Consider the following 24178-nt stretch of genomic DNA (forward strand, 5'->3'; position numbering starts at 1 on the left):
TATAAAACTACACACACTGATAATACACATACAAAATTAAAAAAAATATCTTTAAAAAAATTATCATCATTAAAAAAAATTTTATGTACATTTGTAAAACTATACTTTGTGTTGTACCACCTTGGCATTAAATTATAGCAAATTAGTTACTGCCTATCTAATTACTATCTAATTCCATAATCTATTCCGTTGATTCACCACTATAGAAGATTATGACGCATTCTGCTTCTGTGAGCCCTGGAAATGTGAAAAGTGTCCATAGTTTTAGCTAACAGTAATAATCACTGATAGATTTAAAGTGGTGGTAAATCAGCTATTTTCGAAGGCTTTATTCTGTTTATTGGTTGCACTATAATATGTTCATGCTTCATTTTAAAAAAACAACAACACATTTTTCACATGCAGCATGTTTGATGTCACCGATTTTTTTGTACCCATGAGAGATGGCAAAACACCAGGGCTGCACATGCCAGCTGAGCGACTGCCATTGAGAAGAATGGGAATGCTGATGAATAGCTTTCTCTCCAGGTATTTTTTGTCTTAAATAGGTAAATGCACGACTCTGCAGGAATGGAGCCCATGTTGCCGCAGGGAACACTGCCATCCTATATCACCTGGCTCTGATGGATGTTGTGTGTGTTTTTGTAGTATTATATTGCATCTTTTTCATTAAATATGAACCAAATTTCCAGTGAAAGTTAATTAACTGTCTTTATGGGGATCCAGTTTTAGTATTATTTATGTACTATTATAGTCTTTATTAATATTTAGCTTTTATTTTTATATTTTCAGTTTTAATTTTAGTAATTTTGTAATAATGTGCTTTTATTTTCTTTAATATTTTTTATAAAAGAAATTTATTTTTATTTAGATGTAATTTTGTTTGAGTAATTTTAGTACGTTAACTTAAATATATGTATACTATTAATTATTAATAGTTTAAGTTTTGGTTAACATTAACCATCCAGAAGCATTTCAGCTCAGGTCACAGTGTTGGCCATGCAGTATGCACACGGATGCTCTTTTCTAGCTCTCAGATAGACTAATCTTCTAAGGACTGTTAGTTGTAAAGTACTAAGACACAAACAGGAGGTGGCAGCTACAGCTCCCTAGAGACATAATCAGTCATCTAAGGCCAGATTGAGTGTTAATGCGTTGTTTAACCACATTCACATCTTTATAAACACTACAGCAACTCTAGCGGGAACAACTAGCTATTCTCTCCTAGCCAGATCAAGATGGAGAGACATATTTTGTCCTTTGAGCTGGAGACATATGCTGTAGAGTCTGTTTACCAGCTTATTACCCTGCACTTGACACTCTGAAACTCAAATATTATCTGGCAGATGGAGAAAAATGTTGATATGATGTATTTCATCTGTAAACTGAGACGGAAATCATTTTATTGGCTGTAAAAGTTGCAGTAACCAATTACAGACTCATATATCTGGTGTTATTAGACGTTAAAACTGAATCCCTGTGATGTGAAACCACTGCACAGTGACAAAAGAAATACATCAAGCAGTTAGCCATGGCATATTGCAAATGAAAAATCCTCTGATTTCATGTGTGCCACTGAAGATGAAACAGAGGTAGAGGCATAGTTCAGCCATGAAGGAGAGTGCTGTCATCGTTTACTCTTCGTTCCCTCATGCCATTCCAAACTTTCTTCTTCCTTTTTTTTCCCCCAGTGCAGAGGTGCCCAAACTTTTTACTATGGGCTGAAAGTCAATATTGCATTATATTAACTATATTATAATTTGCACTTAAAAATGAAATTTAATTATATTATCTACCATTCAATGCAAAAATAAAACAAGTGTTAAAACAAAAAGCTAAATTAGAAATATATGCTTTAATTGAAATTTTTATTTATTTTATTTTTTTTTGTATATTTTTCCCCTTTCTTGTGATTTGGATCTCTTGTGATGTAGAATTGCAGATAGATAGATAGATAGATAGATAGATAGATAGATAGATAGATAGATAGATAGATAGATAGATAGATAGATAGATAGATAGATAGATAGATAGATAGATAGATAGATAGATAGATAGATAGATAGATAGATAGATAGATAGATAGATAGATGCATTGCCATTGCTTTAAGCCGGAGAGGAGTACAATTTTCTGCTGACTGAATTTTCCAGACGCTAATCAGACGCTACAGCCTATGCCTGATGGGATGCATTAAAGGTGATTTGTTTTCCAGGTAAAAAGGTTTTATTAATAGCCTTTTAGTGGAATTCAGTCATTTGCTTGACAGGACATCTCAGATGCCCAGGAGCCCACTGACAGCCCTGTTGCTAAGTGACAGCTCTTGGGAAACAAGCTCTGTTAAACAGAGGAGGCTTGTTCATCAGCGTTATTTCTGTATCCATTGATGAGCGTCTGGAAAAGCTAAGAATATTACTCCGCAGCCATTGTCAGAAAGCTTTAATGGGCCCAGTGCAGCAGTCACACTCAATCTAACAATCAAGTGCTATTCAACCCATGCAACAATCATCACGGCACAAGTGCAGAAATCAATTTGATGTACTCTGATTGTGGCTCTTTTGACATGATATAGGAGCTGCTGGGCTGCTAATTCATGATTTCACACTGCTGTTCCATGCCGCTGTGTTAGATGATGCTGTCGTTAATCCTGTATTATTTAAGCAGCAAATGGACGACGGTTTGTGTGGGCATTAGTCCGTGAAGCTAGAAAACGAAATGATAAATAATGTGTAGTGATTGATGGAGCGATAGGACGCTCGTGATGCAGTTTTTTAGCTCATGCTTTCATGGAAAGTGATGCGAGGGTCTGTTCACATCAAGCCTGATGCAACAAAACAACACAAATTGCAAACAAAAATCCCTTGTCATGTTTCAAAACTCTTCCTTGACACAGAAGTATTTTATGATCTCCAGTGCTGTATTTATTTGATCCAAAATACAGTAAAATTCTGAAATATTAATACAATTTAAAATAAGTGTTTTCTATTGAATATATTTTAAACTGTAATTTATTTCTGTGATGCAAAGCTGAATTATCAGCATTATTGCTCCAGTCTTCATTGTCACATGATCCTTTGGAAATCATTCTAATGCTGCTTTGATAAATAGTTCAAAAAAGTGTAAAATATTTATTTGATATATTAATCTTTTGTAACGTTAAAAATGTTTTACCACCACCTTTGATACATTTAATGTGTCCTTGCTGAATAAATGCATTAATTTCTACGTTAAAAAAAAAAATCTCAAACGTTTTATAGTAGTGTGTATATTGTTAAATCAGGGTATTATACCATAAAGACCATTATGAAACCATAATGCCCCATTGTGACATCTAAAAAGGTATTATGATATCATAATAGGTGTTATGGCACCAAAACGCTTTTTGTGATGACATAAAGGGCACTATGGGATCATATTAGGTATTATGGCATCATTTTGGCAGTGACGTTTTGCTATTCTGCTAGGTTTTTATAATGTACAGTAAATCCTTGTATTCAGACCAACAATATCAACAACTTGGCATCTTTCTTAAATGCCAGATTTTTCTGCATTAATTTTAGGGGGAAATCTGCAGGATAGATATGAACATGGTAAAATATGCACTGATATTATACAGTGAAAGGGTTTATAGGGTTGCATTGTGTCCCTCTGAAACTTGGACATTATTAGAAATGAATATTTGATATTTTTCCGTCAGTTTGTTGTGCAGACTCCGTGTCCCCTGGTGCAGTTTCACAAAACACAAGAAACTGATCTTCCAAATGGTGCTGCTTGCTTTTCTCTGAATCCTACCTTTGTGTTTGTGTAGTTGAGTGAGGAACAACTACCCCAAGATCATGATCCTTAGAAAAAAAAAGCCTTAGAAACTTCAACATTCCTCTGGGATGTGTACTTTAAACAATCTATAATGTGTATACAGTACATACAAACCCTCTGTAATTGCTACCAGAATGCAATGGGGCCGAATGCAACTGCACACATGGCACTTTAAATGCAATTAAACATCTGCATGTCCCCCTCACATGTCACTGCATGACAAGATTACTTCAGTATTTACAATACGAAAAAGTTAAAAATGGTACAACCTCAAAATACAGGAAGTTCTTTTTCTTTCCACAAATTGTCATTCTTAAGAAAGCCCTTTCAATTCTACATGGGAAATAATAAAACTGGCCTTTCCCTTGTATAATAAAGCATTTGCAAAGCATTTAATTGTTTAAAATGCCTTCTCATACCTCTTTTTAGAGATTTCCTCTCATCAATGAGACTGAATAGTTCAGTTTCGACTCATTGAGCCGTCATTTCACTTGAGTCCTCCTGACAGCAATCACTAAGGCCATTTTTGAAATATACGCATCTTTCTTGGGACTACAAAATGTTTTAAACTAAATAAAAGGAGGCTAAATTTGCTCATAACCTTTAAAACATTGGATATATTTGATATACCTACAGTATAGACATGAAAATGAGACACAGTAGATCTGACGCCTCCTAACAAAGAAATGAACCTCTATAATTTGTTATTCCCAAATGCCAATCATCTCATGGCAGACGTGTGAAAGCAACGGAACAACAGGTGGTAGATTGTCATGGAAACAGCTCCATGATTCCAGCATGGAGACCGATTCCATGGAAACACAAGTCCAAAAATTCACTCAAGTTGGGTGTGGAAATATGAGAAATTAGTGTATTTGAGAAACGCCATGAAAAGTCAGTCTGCAAAAAATAAAAAACCTGACCATGTCTGACAAAAATTTTCATCACTGATGTGAAAGACGATTGCTGGATGACAGTCGAGCTGAATTCAGCAGCACAAATATTCACTTCAGCTCTGATTAGAGTCCAATCAAAGAATGAATGGAGATTTATGAATTCTATAAAGGGTTCAATGACAAATACGATGTCCAAGATGATGAAAAGAGACTAATTTAAATCTGATTTTAAAATGTTATTTAAAATGCATGGGTCAAGTTCATAGAATGTCTTCATATATTTTTTTTAAATACCATTTAAATATTATATATATATATATAGGGCTGTCAAATGATTAATCACGATTAATCACATCCAAAATAAAAGTTTTGTTTACATAATATATGTGTGTATACTGTGTATATTTATTATGTATATATAAAATACACACACATGCATGTATATATTTAAGAAGAATATGTTATGTTTATATATTAAATATATTTATATATAATATAAAATATAAGAATATAAATATATAAATGTATATACATGTAAATATTTTCTAAATATATAATTTTATGTGTGTGTATTTATATATACATAATAAATATACACAGTACACATACATATATTATGTAAACAAAACTTTTATTTTGGATGTGATTAAAATAAAAAAATAAATTTAAAACACTAATAAATATAAATATATATATATATATATATATATATATATATATATATTTTTTTTTTTTTTTTTTTTTTTTTTTTAACGAGGGCTTAGTATTAGTATTAGTCTTCAGGCTTTATGATGGACTTCAATCAGCTGTTTCAAAATAATCACTAACTGCAAATATATCCTTCTGTGTTTTGCTGTCCTGTGACATGGTGAAACTACACCAACTGTTTTTGATTTGTTGGACAAACATTTTTTATAAATATTACATTAAAATATCATAGAAGTAGTGCATTTACCTTTTTTTGTCTAAATTGCTAATAATATATATATATTCAGATCAGATCTGAGATCACACTCATCAATTCCAGGAACAAGCTTTTGTTTGATATGTCATTTCTCTTTTTCATTTCATTTGTCGTCATTCAAAATTGAAACTTTCAGATGATTCATATCTTCTTTTCTGGTTCATATCAGCCTTCTTTTCACACATAAGCCTGCTTATCAAAACATTTCAACTCATGGTGATACACAACGAAAGAAAAATAATTGAAACTAATTTCTTTTTTTTTTAACGTTCTGTTTTTATGATTCCTTATTTTATTTCAGAACCCAAAGAGACACCTACAAGATTGATGTCAGATGAACCCACTAAACAATACTGAATCGAGTAGCCACAGACGTGGGCTGAGATCCAGAGGAAGTGGTACGAATTCGTTTTTTTTTTCCATGACCTTTGAATAATGTGACCAGACACAGCAGATACTTGTTACTTGCAAGAATGTGTTAACTTTGTTTCCAAAAGGGAGAAATATATGTGTGTGTGTGTGTGTGTGTGTGTGTGTGTGTGTGTGTGTGTGTGTGTGTGTGTGTGTGTGTGTGTGTGTGTGTGTGTGTGTGTGTGTGTGTGTGTATAAAATTGTATATAATGTTTGATGCACTATATTCTAAGTCACTATTAGTGACCAGGACTGCTGAGTTTCAAAAGGTGGAATAAATAAATATCACATAGAAAGAGAGAGAGAGTAAAACTATATATATATAGTTTATATGGACTGCTTTTAGGGTGTTGCTTGTTTCTTTTTAAGGGTTTGTCACCTATGGGCAGCATATATTGTTAATGGACAATAGCAACTTATCAAAATCCCCTTTTGTGTTTCACAGAAATTATGCAAGAGGAGGCTGAGTAAATGATGACATTAGCCTTTAGTTATGTCACAACCATGAACATGATTTGCAAATCAGGGGGAGATACAATGAATCAAGAGAGCATTTGATTGGACAAAAATCTGTGTAGTGCAGGATGCATTCCTCAGTTTATTTTTCCATAAGAGAAATACTGTAATGTTAAATGTGCATATCAAAGAATTTTGTACACAAGCCTTAAAGCTGACAAACATGGACTTAAAGACAAAAATGTGTCTCTCTTTTGAAAATAAGATCACAGAAAACAAGCTCCTTTGTTAAATCTTTGTTGTTTACCCCACCGCTGGAAACTTGATGATTGCATTTGAGCGGAATCAATACTGCCAGGTCTGAAGCGACTGCCATGCTGATGTGAGATGACTGGCTTGTGAAAGTTCAATGTGCTTCTTTAGCGCAGAAGACCGAACAGATGCTGTGATGTGAAGCAGATGCTCAGGGCTGAGGGCAAACATCCGCACGCTAACACCGTGAAGCAAACCTGGTTTATCTAACCACCAGCAGAGAATCAATGCAAAGGCGACCTATTCTCCCTCATAGTGACAAAGTGGAGATGTGCACCAATAAATGGGCTTTACTTTGACATTATACTGAGGCAAAAGCCATTTAGACGACAGCGGCCTGACACAGGAAAGATGTTGAGCAGAGTAAGATGAATTTCTTCCGCTACAAGCAGCTATAATCTGAAACAAACTGCAGCTTGCAGAGCTTTGACACTGACTCTGTCGAAAAAAGGAAGGAACTTTGCAGAGATCTGCACTTCCTGTTGACGAAAACGGTGTCGGCGTTGCTTATGACAACCCAAAACACAACTGATTTTACACATGTAACATAACCACAACAGTCTTACTAAAGAAGCAAGGGAAGACTTTGGTGTCCTGATAGTTTCTTTAAAGCATTGCAAGCACAAATCCTATTGGATTTTACATTGACAATGATCAGATGATAAACTGTTATCAAAGATAAAATTAACTAGCATGAAAAACAATGGTGATTTTGGCCTGCCCCCTATCAAATTTTATTATGGATTATTGACTGGTATTGTGTCCAGAAGCGATGCTTTAAAAGTCTAAATGTCTTAATGATGGATTTGTTTCTTACAAACAAGCAGCTTTTGGCTTTAAAATATGTTAACTGATGGACTGGAGTGATGTGGATAACTTGTGGATTATTGTGATGTTTTTATCAGCTGTTTGGACTCTCATTCTGATGACACCCATTCACTGCAGAGGATTGCAGTAAGCAACTGATGTAATGCCACATTTCTCCAAATCTGTTGAAACTCAAGACATTGTTGAGTTACAGATCTTATTTTGTTGACCTTATTTGGGAAAAGTGCTATTTATGTCTGTTTACACTGTACTACTGATGTTAGTAATTATACAGCTTCACATATCAGAACTTTACGCTTAATGCACATTGAGCTCTTCCTTGAAAGTTCATCAAGGTAGGCAGGATATTCTTTAGAAAGATTAAAGGCGATTTTTAAAAGAGAAAGCCTGCTGGGCAGGTGCTCTTAACACATCAAGAACAAAATCACAATTAGTCTCGAAACCTGACCAAAGCATTATGGCTTAGCTGTTGACATTTCCTATGTGTATTAATAGTGCAAAAACACATCTGCCAGAATCATTTACATGAGAATGTCATTGTTCTGCTTCTGGATTCAGATGTGCTAATTTTCAGATATTTTTTTTCTCTCTCTCTCTGCTTAACATTCTTAAGCAGAGAGCAGAGAGTTTGCTATTTGTTCTATTTTATTTTAAAGAAATTAATATTTTTATTAATATATTCTTTTAAATAATTTAACTTAATAATAGCAAGTATGCATTCATTTGATCAAAAAAGAACCTTGATAAAAATGCATTACGGTTTCAACAAAAATATGAAACAGCGCAAATCAGCATATTAGAATGATTTCTGTAGGATCATGTGACACTGAAGACTGGAGTAATAATGCTGAAAATTCAGCTTTGACTGACATAAATCAGTCAAATAAATTATCAAATAAATGCAGCCTTGGTGAGCATTAAAGACTTACTGACCCCAAACTTTTAAACAGTAGTGTGAATTTCATTTCCCAGAATGCATCACCTGGGTTCTACCTGAATACAGTCAATTTCTCTTCCTATCAATTCCAGTTTAACTTCCTGTGGGGTGTGGCCGATTCAAATTCCACCTCATGAATAAAAAAAAAAAAAAAAAAGTATCCAATTCTTTGATTCAGAATTTTGCACAACCCTAGTGTAAGCACAATTCACAATTCATCCATGCTTAAACATGACACATTTAAGCATGGATGAAAAGGTTTCTAATGCTTTGTTTCCATGTAAAAGTAAACGCTATGCCAGAAGAAGGACTTTGCATTGTCAGCGTCTCTATCGACTTCAACCGAATAGCCCATTTGATCTTTATTGCAGGTCCATCTCCCTGAAAAGCTAAAGGAATCAATGCGTCCACATCAGAGAGAATATAATAGAGGTTCACCTGCCTTTGTGCTGAAACCCTTAACCTGACAACAGCAGAGAGCCTCTATTTCACAGGCTGAGGTTTGAACTATGGCTCTCTGGCAGGGTGCGGGGTCCCAGGCCCGAACTCATCAGTACTGTGGCAGTCTTCCACGCGGCGAAGATGAAATGAAGAAAGGTAATGTGGGGAAGCAAATAGCTGTGAATGTGACTCCTGCGGTGCCCCTCCGACTCAATTTTCACACTGCTTGGCTGCAGAATAAAAGCAGCAGTCCCTGCATCCACCTGCTCTAATCACTTACACAACTACAGCTCCTTTAACCCCTGTACCAACTCTTTTCACCTTCTCTTTCAGCTGCTTTGCAAAAAATAAAAAATAAAACTCCTTGTGTATTATTAACTGACATGTTGAATTAAAGGTATTAGGTGTCATTGCATTTTAATAATCTGCCCCACTCGCTGATTATATCAGGGTTGTAAGCGTGATTTGGAGGGTGGCGTGTGGCCGAGAAGCCGTCCGTAAGTATGTTTTCTATTCCTCTTCCTCTTGATATTTTAAACATTTGAAATCACATTTGAGGGACATAAAAAAAAAAAAAAAAAAAACGTGCAGGGCATCTTAAGCACCACGCTGGCATATTTCGTGTGATGGGTTTTTCACCACACAACTTATTACGAGGCTCATTCGCTTGCTTACCAGGGTGTTTCTTTGTTCACCAGCATCAGGGAAAAATGGATTTAGACAAAATCGACAACAGACACAAAGTGTTAATTTGGTCTAATTGGTGTCTTATCCCAGACAATGGTGTTATTGCTCGGAAATTTCTCTTTAGTATCTAATATACAGTATTTATTATTATTATTATTATTATTATTATTATTATTATTATTATTATTATTTTATTTTGATCAAGATGTTCTTATCTGGACAGGAATGGAAATTCATGATGATTTTAGGTAAAAATCAGACATTTCTTCTTAAACACTTTAAGAAAAATTTAAATAGACACCAATGATACATAAAGCAGTGTTATTTTAGCAAAAATTGGATTCTATTATAGTTTTTATTATAATTTTATTATAATTTCTTAATTTTATTAATATTAATCATTTGTTCTTTGGACAAATTTGATCAAAAAGGTTTGGTTTCATATTGAAATCTCTGACTTTTGACCGCTGGTTCTTTAAATCTGATGGAGATTTGGTCTGAAACTAGAAGAGACGCTTGAGATTTGCAAAATTCTAGGTGACAAAATTGTAAGATTGTGTGTGATTTTCCTGTTTTTGGATGTTTAGAGCAGTCAGTTAATTTAATATCGTAGCTTTGCTTGGTGCCTTGTCTTCTATGCAGTCACAACATCTGGCACATTAGTTTGTGTTTTTGCCATTTTTATTAGTCGTTTTTTTATATAGTTTTTTTTTTTTTTTTCTCAGTTTTAGTTTCCATTATTCTAGTAAATTTAAGCTTGATGAAAATGAGAAATGCTGTATTGGAAACTAGATCAAAGTGAGTACTTTTATATATAATTTTATTTCAGATATCATTTACTTCATTTCAAGTAATGGAATTTTATTTTATTTATTTATTTCTTTTTATTTTTTAATGATTTTAGCTTTAGTTATCCCTGACAGAGAGTATCATTGCACTATAAAATTAGTGGCAGATAATTTGTTCTTGAAGGAATTTGATGAAAAATGTATGGTTTCATATTGAATTCTTTTGATTTCAGGACTTTTTAATTTGAATCTGAAGATGTAATCTTTGAATTCCTGAATTAGAATCTTTGAATCTAAAGATGCCGTCTAAAACTAGAAGTGAAGCATGTGATTTGAGTTAAATCTAAAAGGAAGTGGAAAACTTCTGCAAAAGTCGAGGTGACAAAATTGAGACATTGATTGTGTATGATTTTCCTATTTTGTATGATTAGAGCAGTCAATTAAGTTAACAACGTTGCTTGCTTGGTGCTCGTCTTCTACGCAGTTACAACATCTGGCTCATGTCACAATATCACCACAACATCTTAAGATAGATTGATGGGTCAGAACTCTAAAATAGACGTGGCAGTTCACACAGTGCTTTGTGAAAGAAAGCAATGGTGCAGGTTGACCCTGGACACTTAATCAAATTTGATTAAGGCGATTAACAAATGTGCAGTCTAATGTTTCCACCCGCGTGGCGTCAGGGAACATTAAGCTAGCCGTGGCAATCTTGCATGAGGAAGTATATTGTCTTCGCCTTGTAGATGAGACATTTGCTGCTCATTCCTCCCCCTCCTTGAAAGTGCTTTGCAACTCCTCCTTTATGAATAGCAATATATTTGCAATAATAGAGTAGAGGCAGTGCGGAGAAATGAAGCGTAGTGGGGGATGTGAGATATGAGCCAATACTGCTAAACATAACAGAGTTCTCGTATGCGGTGCTCACTGCAGTGCACATATTCACCCATCTTGCCAAACTCAAGGACATATAGAGCAATCGCACAGCCAGGCTGCTCTATTATAGTCATTACCGTAACAGTGCTGGAAAGCTATCATTTCAGATGTCAGTCATCTAGAACGTTGATTTGGCCCAGGTAATTTGCACTAACATGGTCACACGCCAGGATCTCAGAGGTGATCTCAACAATGTCTCAAACTGTGCTCAGGTTTGCAATCAGACATCCAGAGATTGAACACTTTTCATCAGATTCTACTGTAATATCCACACAGCAATGTTCCGTAGTCTTACTGTATGTCAACAATGATCTGATTTGTGTCTGTTTTTATTTCTCCTAGGGAACTGAAGGAGAAACATCTAAGACAAGGTTGAAAGTCAGCTGAAACACAATTCAATTCCTGAATTCAAATTGAGGATTGCGGAAACAAGATACAGAATTGCAGTTCACATTTGAATGTAAGGAAGTAGAATTTTAATTAATTGAAATTCAAAGAAATTTGAAAAATAGAAAAGAAAGATTTGTCAACAAAAACTTTGAATGTTTTTTAACCTAGCGTGAATGTATATGGGGGAAAACAGAATGAACAGACAGACAGACACAGATAGATAGATGATAGATAGATGGATAGATAGATAGACAGACAGAGAAACAGACACAGAGAGATTACCCTTACGAAAAAATAACTTTATTCAAGTGTGCTATTAGTATACTTCTTTTAAACTGAAACAACAGGAAAGTATACTTTCAGTTTACTTTTTATGTACTTCTCAGAAATACCTATAAGTTCACTTTTAGTATAGTTGCAATACAAACTAAAAACATATATGTAATCTAGTTTTGTACTCAAAGTTTACTACTGTTATACTAAAAGTATACTTAAAAGTATACTTTTATATACTAGAAAGTGGGCCAATTTAGTCCTAAAGAGCAGTGGTTCCCAATCCTGGTCCTAGAGAACCCCCAACACTGCACGTTTTTGGTGTCTCTCTTAATCAGACACACACATTTGAGGTCTTGGAGTCTTCACTGATGAGCTGATGAGTTGAATCAGGTGTGTTTGAATAAGGGGACATCTAAAATGTGCAGTGTTGGGGGTTCTCCAGGACCAGAATTGGGAACCACTGCCAAAGAGTATTGAAATAGTACACTAACAAGTATACTACTAGTGCACTGATATTTGTATACTTACTACATAAAGTATAAATATACTTGAACTTTATAGTATAGTATTTATTAGGTATACTTAAAATAAACTTGAAGTATACTTCTTTTTGGTAAGGATAGATAGATAGATAGATAGATAGATAGATAGATAGATAGATAGATAGATAGATAGATAGATAGATAGATAGATAGATAGATAGATAGATAGATAGATAGATAGATAGATAGATAGATGTGGGTAGATGCCATCGTAGAGGAGCAAATTCCACTAACTCTGTTTGTTTATTGATAGATAAAGTGAAACTAGGAATTTCTCAAGAGAAGGAAGGAGGAAAAACTGCATATGTGTGGGTTTACGCCCACTCAGAGAGAGAGATTGACCTAGGCATTCATCTGAATCCTCCTTACAGGATTATTCTGATCTGTGGGGTAAGATGTCAGCGAGACTTCTGGCTCACACTACATCTCAACACCCTCCCTCCCAGCCCAAGCTGAGCTCCGCTCGAGAGAAATAACAACACTGACAGCTATATTTAGCCGAGGCCCTCTGGATCTTCCCCCATTAGCCACCTCACAGCCTGCGGGCTCCAACATCTCACCGGCAGCCGCCTCACAGATCACAGACACCTCACCACGCACCTGAGAGCCTCCTCACAGGAACACGTCGACTGCCGGAGACCCAGGTACAGTCTGTCGTGGAGCGTGTGCTGCGGTATTAGCAGGCAGCTGTGATTCACAGAGAGAATTCTGGGAGGATTTGGGGTTTGTCATTTGCAAGTGTCATCACTTGGGGGATTTGCAGAGCAGCAAAGAATCAAGGAACGTTTCTGGAGAATCTCCACATGCAACGGTTTGATTTCTCCTTTCAAAAGTTCCTCGAAGATTATCCTTACCTCAACATTTCTAACTCTGCTGATCATCTCTTTTAAAAGTCACTCGATATCAGAGTGAATTCACTCAGAGATTGGAGAACGACTGACAACTTACTGTCTTTCCCCACCAGGAAGTCCAAGTGGTGGTAAGTGTAGGCGACCCCGACCTTGGTCTCCACCTGCGGTCTCTTGAGGGTGGAGTAAATCTTTCCCGGACTGTTGTCTTCCGGCTGACGGTACTTCCTCAACCCGCAGCCCATTTCCACCGAACAAGTTCGCACTTAATCCTGGAATGAAAGAGACATGGTCAGAAAGACAAAGAGGTTTAAACAGTGTCTTCAGCATTCACAACAACACTCCTGTAAATGCATGTAGACACATCTGAGCTGTCCTGCAGTTCAAAGACTGCATGCACTCTCAAAAATAAAGGGGTTTTTCAATGATGCCGTTTTGGGTCCAACAAAGAGCCTTTCAGTGAACTGTCCTTAAAAAAAAAAAAAAAAAAAAAAAAAAAAAAAAAATATATTAGTGTGAAGAACATTTTAATAATCTAAAGGACCTTTTTCCACTATAAAGAACCTTTTGAGCAATGGAATAATTATTATGGAATTAATATAAATTAACAATCATTATAATACATTTATGATGATAAAAATAATAAAATTATAATTACAAAAATTATAAAAAATAATAATGATTATATTTGTTGTTAATTTGTATATAATTATTATTATTACTTATAATAATATATTTATATTATTATATTATATATTAATACATTTTTAATTTTATTTAATTTCCAAGATGATTGAACATCACTTGTTAAAACATGCAGTGTGACGTGTTTAATACTTTGTGTTTAATTATGTTTTTGGTCCATTTTCTGTCATTGCATATATCTGTTTAAGGTTTAGATGTCAGCTCAGTGGTATACTAGCATATAGATGTCCTTAAACCTAATAGACAAGGACTACAAAACCACAAAACTTCAAATTCGATTTTATGGACTCTCATTACGACAAAATCCATTCACATTCTGCTTTCTTTCAGGTGTTTCCCATGTGGAAAGTAATTTGTCCATTTTCTCATGTACCACCTTAATTTGCCTCAGCAAAAGACCGTACACTGCTGTTTTACAGTTCCTTTCAGCCAGGTACTGCCTCACCCTGTGCTTGCTTGTCAGAAAAAAAGGCAGAAAAAGACCCAATTAAGGGCACACTAGATTACTAAATCAGCTATTAAATAAATAAATAAGAGGCATAAATGGGTTTCAGCTTATCATGGGAGCCCAATCTCTCAACTGGCAGGCTGGGAATTAACACGTCCAGCCAGTGAGAGGCCAAAAGTGCATTCTGTTCATCAGCCAAACTGCCCTCCTTTTCCAAATCTAAAGTGACAACCGCCGACAGTCGCGAGCGGATCAGAAGGGTGCAGGTAATATCCCATTGTGGCCAGCTGATTAAACCTAGGGTGGGCCATTGATGAAGAATACTCTCTTTTATGTTCTTGTCTAATTACAGTGGCTGGGCACGCAGCGGACGAATAATCTGAGAGGCGGTGACTGCCGAGGGTTCTAGAGAATACACGGTTAATGAGGTGAGCTGCTCGAATGGAAAGGTGAGAATCAATCACAGAAAATCAAGGAGCAGATTGTTCATTAGGAGTCAGGATAATGCACAGCGTGCTGGCAACTCCAGTCGCAGGGCGACTTTAATTAGGACCCAGATGAGAGTCCATGCAGATTTATGAACACTGTCATAAGAATCACTGTTTCCAGTGACATGGACATGAATGGATGAGTTCAGCTATCCGTGGCTGAATCCAATCGGGGAAATGGCATCTCGGGGACAACAGTCATGCATCAGCAATTGGACTTTTCTAATATGATCGACTGAATGAATGAAGTGCATGAAGATTTTAGACTTTTAATTTTTTCACGTGTAGAGTCAAAATGCAATGGGCGCACAACTGATTTTAATTCAATAACTTGAAGTATTTCTGTGTGAAATAGGCTGTTTAATGAGAATAAACTGAAAAGTGGGAATTTTTGTCTATTGGGAATTGATTGGATTGTGTGAAAAAATTTGGTTCTTTTTTTAAGCTTATACTTTTATTCAGCAAGAATGCATTAAATTGATCTAAAATGAAAGTAAAGCTATTTATAATGTTACAAAAGATTTTATTTTAAAATAAATGCCATTCTATCTAACTTTCTACTCATAAAAATATCTTGGTTTCCACAAACATTTCTGAAGGATCATGTGTCACTGAAGACTGGAGTTATGACGCTGAAAATAAGTCCTCCGCAGCAATAAAAAACAACATAACAAAAAAAAAAAAAAAAAAAAACAACTATCAACAATAATAATAATACACAACAATACTACTTTTTCTGTGTCTTATTTAAAAAAAAAAAAAAAATTGCAGCTTTAGTGAGCAGAATAAACTTGATGTCAATTAAAATGGAAAGTCCCTTTAGACTTGGATTTAGAGTTGGAGCATTTTATAAACTTTTGTTTAAAACGCTTTTTTATTAATATTAATATACAGTGTATACACACACACACACACACACACACACACACACACACACACACACACACACACACAAAAAAATATATGTCAAATATAATTTAACAGTGCACAGTAAGTCCAGGAACATGCATTAAAAAGTAAACTGTAAATTTTGTTGGTCATGTTGGTTCACAATAATTAATGTATGATAGAACCTGAATGTTACTGTATTTAAAGATGTTTTGACTCCGTAAACAGTAATTTCATACTAAAAGGCAGGTCAGCCTGCTTTCAAATATCTCTCTTTTCTGATATCTTTCCATCAGATGGAAAAACAACAGACTGCCCCTAAAATAGCAATCTTTGACATAACAACAACTTGCACAATGTGGCTTTTTCAGACATCGCTCGTGTTTTGAGCTCAGACACGCTCTCTCTAGAGGCAACAGGCTAAGCATGTGCTCCATAGGAGAGAGAAACCAAGCAAAAATAAAAAAACGAGAGGGGTGGAAAACAAAGTTGGTTGGAGGGGCTGATATTTGCATAGCTGATAGAGACGAGGAGGGGGGCCATGAAACGAAGAGGCGAGGTATTTTTAGAGCTGACGGAGGAAGTGGGAGATGTTTATGATTTCAGAGCGACTACTCCCTCCCCGAGGCTCTGCTTCACGCTACAAGCTTTTGGCAGCACTGTCTCTCTAGTCAACCTGGCAACAGCTCCCTCATGCACTGTAGACTGACAAGAAAAGAGTTCCCTTCCAGGTTTACCTTTGCATGGTAGTCCAAAATGAACAACAACAACAACAAAAAAAAAAGTTCTCCTGTGACTTTTCATAACAAAAGTAATGGTGAGACTGAAAAAAAGGAAGTCTGGACAAGCCTGCTGATGAACGTTCATTTGTTCCACAACCTTTCTGTGCTTAGCAAGCATCTTATATCATGCGCCACAGGAAATCATTGTAAAATTTATAATTTTCCCAGCAACAACCCATCAGGGAGAAAAGCGATGAACCGACTATGATGACCCTGCTCAGTTTCAGCGTTCCTCACTGCTCTAATTCAACAATAGTGTGCAAAGGACAAAACTTCAGTATCACAGTTTAAAGCTCTGCTCAAAGCTGCGTGTTTAGAGATGTATTTCCTCAAAGAGACTCACAAACACCACTCTCCCTTTGACCCATTTTCTTTAATGTGGCAAATAAGGCACAAGGCATGGTTTTGTGACTCATGTTTTTGTCGGTTCAGCAGGGAAAATACTCTCCTGAGGGTAGGAATGGGGCTGTCTCCCTGTTTGGACTTCCTCCTTCCTTCCTGGACGTCCTGGTCTCAACAAAGACCCCTCACCTGAGCAGGACATTGTGAGGGAATGTGAACACACTTGAAGAGATAATGTCACTGTCAAGATCCAAACAAGACAAACACCACCGTAAAAGCAACATAAGCAACATGTATGGTATGTATTATGTTAGAACATTTTTTTTTTTTTTGTAAGATTAGATTTACTAGTATACTTAAAATAAGCAAAAAATATTGGGGGTGGGGTGGGGGTATTAGGAATTTTTTTTTAACTTTTGGCCATGTATATATATGTATATATATATATGTATATATATATATATATATATATATATTCTGAACTTTCTCACTATTGCTATTTGGAAAAACTACTTATGCTCTCTTCATGTCCTTTCCATAAAACATTACCATGTTAAAGTTAAAACAATAAACGGAAAGCATAATAGTGTCATAATTATTTATTACATCATGGTGTCATAATTATAATTACATCATGGTAAGCTCTCTCTATACCCTACAAAAATTTCAATGAAAAGATGCATTAGTGAAATTCCATTGTGGAACTGCATACGACAATGTTCATGTTTTCTGAATTTTCTGTGAAACTACAGTATGTTAGATGAAGTTGATCAGTAAAGCAAAACCATCTAATTAACTTTTTTAAAAAAAGATGATTATATGATTAAGAAATATAAACAAATAAGTTCAATGGAAATATTTGGGGAGAATATCAATTCAAACATGTAAACTATGATAGAGTGGTAGATTTTCAGAAAATAATGCCTCAATTTTCAGTTTTCCTTCACAAAGCTATCGCGAGTCTTCCAAATACAGAATAGAGTGCGTGACTGCCTTTACTTTTCACAAGAAGTATTCAGTTAAATGAGAGATGCACAAACACCATGCTTTACTCTGAGGACACATTTCCTGGGTAAATAAAGTCAAGTATAAACAAAATGTCACAGCATAATTTAGATAAATACTGGGGTTAATTGGTGTCTTGGGAAAGCGTTCCTTCTGTATGTCCCAACAAGCTCCAGACACTCTTGTGTTCTGGCCACTGCTTCTCTGCTTGCTTATGGACAATTAGAAGAAATAGGAACACAGGTATATTGAAAACTACAATTATAGATTGAATCCAATAGCAGACACTGCAACTCATCTGACTGATTGTCTCTTTAAAATCTCTCTCATTGCAGCCGGGACGGGGGTGGGGTGGGGGGTTCTTTCCCTTTTGTTCGGCATGAACCTAGAAAACCCATCCGCTCAGCATCCAAGGTCTGAGCACGGACACGCTGGAAACCCAGACACAGCGGATGGAATTGCCATGGGAACGGGCCCCTTGACAATGATTTCATACTCAAGAGAAGAAAAGAGAGCAATATCTCCCCAGTCTGTTTCTTTCCCTTTATTCACTTTCTCTAAGATCCTCTCTCATATTCTCATTCTCTTTCATCTTCGCTTTCTCTTGCTTTCACTCTTTCTCTGATTCTAATTTGGAAGTTATGCCTTTTCAGTTTTACAAGACAAATATAATTTGCTTTATTAAAGAGATGGGCCCAATCACGCTGGAACCCAGTGATGGTAGAAATATTCCAGAGAATTTTACTAGACTGTTTTTAATGTATTAGCTATATATGAGTATATTGGATGCTTTATGTGCAAAAAAAGAAAAAGAAAAAAAAGTGGAATAAAAATGCACACAAGACAAATTACTTCTGAAATGAATGCAGTGAAATTTCAGTTAAAATGGTCACAGGTGCACATATCAGCTACAGCTATTTGAATTAATTCTTAATATTTAAAAAAAATAAAAAAATAAGATAAGTAGAATGCTTGTCACTAAACAGTTGACAGTAGCCGTTAACTTCCATAATATGTAAAAAAAAAAAAAAAATTATATATGTATATAAATAATGGAAGTCAGTGGCTACAGTCAGCTGCATGGTTATAAACAATCTTCAAAATATCTTCTTTTGAGTTCAAGAGAAGGAAGAAACTCATATGAGGGAAATAAATGTCCAAGGTTTCCACAGCAATGTTAAAGAACCATTTTTGGTTCCCCAAAAATCTTAAATAACATTTTTTTTTTTAAATCTAAAGAACATTTTTTCCATTGCACTCTCAATAGCAATAAAGGTTCTTCATTGGCATCTATGGTTCCATGAAGAACATTTAACATCCAGAGAAACTTTCCACTGCACAAAAGGTTCATTAGATATTTTAAATGTTCTTCACACTAAGAAAAAAAAAAAAGTCCTTTTAAGAACTGTTCACTAAAATGTTTCTTCTATGGCATCACTGAGAAGAGAGAAGAAAAAAAACACCTTTTGAAACCTCTTTTTAAAGAGTTTAAAGAACCTTAAGATTCCATTGATGTTCAATCATATCAATGCCAATTTTTAAGAAAATAAATAAATAAATAAATAAAATCATATTTCTATCATAGCACCCACCCCAGTGCCCATATGTGAGACAGTATGTTGTGCGAAAGTGTGAGACTGATTTCAGTGGAAACAATCCAGTACTTGTAATGTGAGAATTAAAGAATTGTCTTACCATGTGCACTTTACAAGCAACCTAAATCGGTTACTCTTAAAACAAAGCTCTACTTCTACTGCACTCAAGCAAACTATCGACATGTGTCCTTCTTCAACACGAATCAATCAATATCGCTGCAATTTTCCCGGCCACTCGTTACCAAGCGAGTCTCCGAGAAATATTAAAGGAGTTCTATTCTGTCGCCTGTTAAAGCGTGTGTTTTCCTGCAGCGCTTGCATATTTCCCGCTTTGATTGTTCTGTGTTGTGCCTAGGCATCGCCAGCGGCCTGAATATTTGTGGCAGGAGCTCGTCGCTGCGATTGGAGGGAACAAGCTAATCTCCGCGCACAACCGGGAAGTGTAATCCGTTCAAAGTGGCACCTCGCACAGGAGAAGAACAAAAATTGCCATTCATCTTCCATCAAGGCGCACAGCTAAAGCTGCGTTTCATCTCATCAACTGACTCCGAGAAGGTGCCGAATGCGTCAGCGAATGTGACATCTGATTTGTAGGCTGTCTAATCACGGGAGAGGGTGAATGTTTCCTTTCCAGTGAGAGCAGAGGAGAGCCTGCCCTAAATGAAAGAGAGGTGAAGCCGCTCAGAGATCACAGGTACAGCGAGCCACTAATAACGCACCGGGCCTTTTGCGCGTCACGTCTCGGAACGGTGGCGTAATTAAGTTTCGAATGCACTAAGGCGTTCCAATTATCTAAATTAGATTTAATTAAGCACAAGAGATAATTCTCTGTCCTGATTAGGTTACCAAAATATTGAAGCTTCACGTGTATGAATCATGTTCCTAACACACCCGCCCAGCTGCCAGTGATGATACAGGTAGAATAAACAGCTGCAGGAGTCAGAAAGAGGCAATTAGCTACACTTTTGCTGTGTGTGAATTATAGGTAAAGGAATTTACAGATCAAGCTGTTATTCACAAAATTTTCTGCAAATCTAGAAAAGACTTTTCTAGAGCTCAACAATGTCTAAAACGTTTGCTCAGTCTATTTCAAAAGTCCTAAACTTATGCATTTTTCTTCAAAGACCAAATTATGTTAATTATGCTTTTCACATTAATACTAATATTACTTAGCGTGAGCATGCGTGATCGCCGGTATTTGTCTTTGTTTTTGTCTTTTATTGTTTTCTTTTTGCTGAACTTAATGAGTGAAAAGTTTAGGAATCCTCGCCAGCGGATGTATGGTCATTTTTGCATATATTGAACTACTGATTTGTCTCAATAGTGTTTGGTAAGTCGAGCACCACTGTTACTACTGCTAATACTAGTTAGTGATTTGAATAACCCCCTTACTAAAATATTAAACTTAAATATGCAACTTGTCCTGCAATGTTTGCTGTTTAAAAACAAAACAAAACAAACAAACAAACCCCCCCCCCCCTGAAAATTACAGTAACAAAAAAAAACAAAAAACTTTTACCTTAAAAATATAGTAGCAACATTGTATGGTTTTATTGATTTAACTGTAACTTTTATTTATTTATTTATTTACTATATTTTATTAGATGGCTTGTTGTTAACACTTCCAAATTTTACAGTAAAATTACATTAACTGTCCTGAGTTATTGCAGGTTATTTACAGGGCAACACCCTGCCACTCCCAGATCCCTAGCATCACATCAAAGACTTTTGCATAGTGTACTATTCATATTTTTGTATGAAAATGGACAGAATTGATTATGTTTGGTATTTGTTTTTTTTTTCTCCCAAGGAAACAACCTCTGAGCTGTAATAAAAAGGTCCTGCTGATGCACATATGACACTGAAGTCAGCATTACTCTCCAGTAACTCTCTAATAGCAGGTACGCGTGGGGTCTGAGGTGACTAGCCCGTGATATGATGCACCAGATTCCTCCATGACAACAGCAGCTCTGTGTGTCGGCTCCTGAGGCACCCGGCGCAGCGCGAATGAGTGCGCACAGCCTCCGAACCGCCGTCTGGAACTGATTAATGACAGTTTGCGTTTTCTGTTCTCTTTTCTTACATTCCTTTCTTAAAGGGCATTCACACTCACAGTGATTTGCATCCATAAGACATTCATTTATAATGAAAGTTGGCATTTTTTTGGCAATATGAGTGACAGGGACCATTAGTGAGACCGCCTACTAGCAACAATAGCACAATTAGGCTATGTATAGATTACCATACTCACATACAGTACATACTACTCATACTCTTTCTGCAGTATTTAGTATGCTGTGTAGAGTATATGCACATTATATATATATATATATATATATATATATATATATATATATATATATATATGTGTGTGTGTGTGAGTGAGAAATACTTTGATAAACTAGTACTTTTAAGAAAGTGTGCAGTGAGTACACAACAGAGAACACAGCCCAACCATGCAATGCACTCGACTTGACCTTGCAGTTTTGGCAATGATTTTTAACTCTTTCTTGACTCATTTTATCAGACTGCCAAAAGTTTTTACACAAATAGGATCATGTGACATATATAGTATATATATAGTGTTATAATTAAAAAGGAAAAGCTAAATATATATATAGTGTTATAATTAAAAAGGAAAACCTATATATATATATATATATATATATATATATATATATATATATATATATATATATATATATATATATATATATATATATATATATATCGGCCTGTCAAATGATTAATCACGATTAATCACATCCAAAATAAAAGTTTTGTTTTACATAATATATGTGTGTATACTGTGTATATTTATTATGTATATATAAATACACACACATGCATGTATATAATTTAAGAAGAATATGTTATGTTTATATATTAAATATATTTATATATAATATAAAATATAAGAATATAAATATATAAATGTATATACATGTAAATATTTTCTAAATATATAATTTATGTGTGTGTATTTATATATACATAATAAATATACCCCTGTACACATACATATATTATGTAAACAAAACTTTTATTTTGGATGTGATTAATCGTGATTAATCATTTGACAGCCCTAATTATATATATATATATATATATATATATATATATATATATATATATATATATATATATATATATATATTTTCAGTAATTGAAATAAAGCTGAAATAAACTATATAAATATTATAAGAACAACTGAAAACAGAAATGTTGCCTTGGCAAAATACAATAAGTGTAAGCTAAAGTACTGACATTGCTAAAAACTGAAATAAATAAATATAATAGAAAAAAAAACATACAGATAGCTAAAGTACATGCAATTGCTAATATTTAAATTTAAAATATAAAAAGATAATTCAAAATATTAATACTACAAATAGTATATAAATGATACTAAAATAACTAAAATAGCCTAATAGAAACTATAGAACATAGAGAATATTCTCTTTAGGTTATTTTTAGGTTTACTTTTTTTCAATAAAAAACTAACATTGGACGAGCAACAGGACATTTAGTTGGGCTCTTGATTATTTTTTATTTTATTTCTGCACTGTAAGGAAGCCCCTCCTACAGTGAAATCTCATTGGTTCAAAATTACACTCCACATACAGTCATAATGAAACAAAAGTAGCGACAGATCTTTTTTTGTATTGTGACGTACATTTGAGTGAAACGGATTAATGGAATAGAAAAATCTTGGGTGGGGACTTGACCACAAGATAGACTTTTTTTTAAGTCAAATTAAAACATGCACAAATAAACAGTTCACAGTACAATCAATGCATTTAGCAAATAGATGAATTTTCATCCCATGCTAACATTAAACATCAAATATCTTCAGATTGTTCTACCTTATGCAACATTTTCGCTTTTAGTGTGAACACTCAAATTAGGTTACTTAATGCTGATGTTTAACTTCACTCAGTGAATGCATGCTCTAAAGTTATTTAAATACGTCCTATTAAAGAGGTTTGTCACCAAAATCCTTTGATTTCAGGCAAACAACCGACATAAAGTGCTGAAGAAACACTTCTTAAAGAAAAGCCAAGGATCATTGAAGGCAAGTATGCAGTCTTCCTCTCAGTATCAGACTTTGTACATGTGACTCAAACTAAACCAATGATCTGTGTGATAGGCTTTACAAAAAGCATGTGTCTGTGTTAACGGATAAAGATGTTTGCTGTAGCGCATCACACAGTGGCAAACTTGTGGCTTGTGGCTTCCCATGATTGATTCTTTATCACTGCACTGTTGTTGTGTGTTTTTTCTACCTAGACAGACAGCATGCTTCATGAAGTGAGAAAATCAGTGGAGATGGACTGCTTACCTGTTGTGGAGGTGTCAACACGCAGAGGCTGCAAGTTTGAGTCAGCGATCCACCGTC

The 24178-nt window shown here is 35.0% G+C and overlaps 1 protein-coding gene and 1 long non-coding RNA gene across 3 annotated transcripts in view; one reads left to right on the plus strand and one right to left on the minus strand.

The window, feature by feature from the left end:
* The window catches only part of LOC109105292 (raftlin-like), an 80258-nt gene that overhangs the window by 55704 nt on the left and 376 nt on the right, over positions 1 to 24178 (minus strand). Inside the window, exons 1-2 of the mRNA XM_042773208.1 lie at positions 24122 to 24178; positions 13627 to 13798 (exon numbers count right to left, since the gene is read on the minus strand). The exon at positions 24122 to 24178 is cut by the window's right edge and continues 376 nt beyond it. Coding sequence (XP_042629142.1) covers positions 13627 to 13771 — 145 coding nt within the window. The 5' untranslated portion in view covers positions 13772 to 13798; positions 24122 to 24178. The remainder of the gene's footprint in view (positions 1 to 13626; positions 13799 to 24121) is intronic.
* On the plus strand, positions 20029 to 23857 carry LOC122148045. 2 transcript variants are annotated; one of them, XR_006162037.1, is made up of 3 exons: positions 20029 to 20764; positions 21590 to 21680; positions 23792 to 23857. It is a non-coding gene; the product is annotated as an uncharacterized LOC122148045 (long non-coding RNA). The 2 variants fall into 2 exon arrangements; XR_006162038.1 differs by having other exon boundaries at positions 20029 to 20696.

This window comes from Cyprinus carpio, chromosome A16 (genome assembly GCF_018340385.1).
Source record: "Cyprinus carpio isolate SPL01 chromosome A16, ASM1834038v1, whole genome shotgun sequence".
In the NCBI taxonomy this organism is placed as follows: Eukaryota; Metazoa; Chordata; class Actinopteri; order Cypriniformes; family Cyprinidae; genus Cyprinus; species Cyprinus carpio.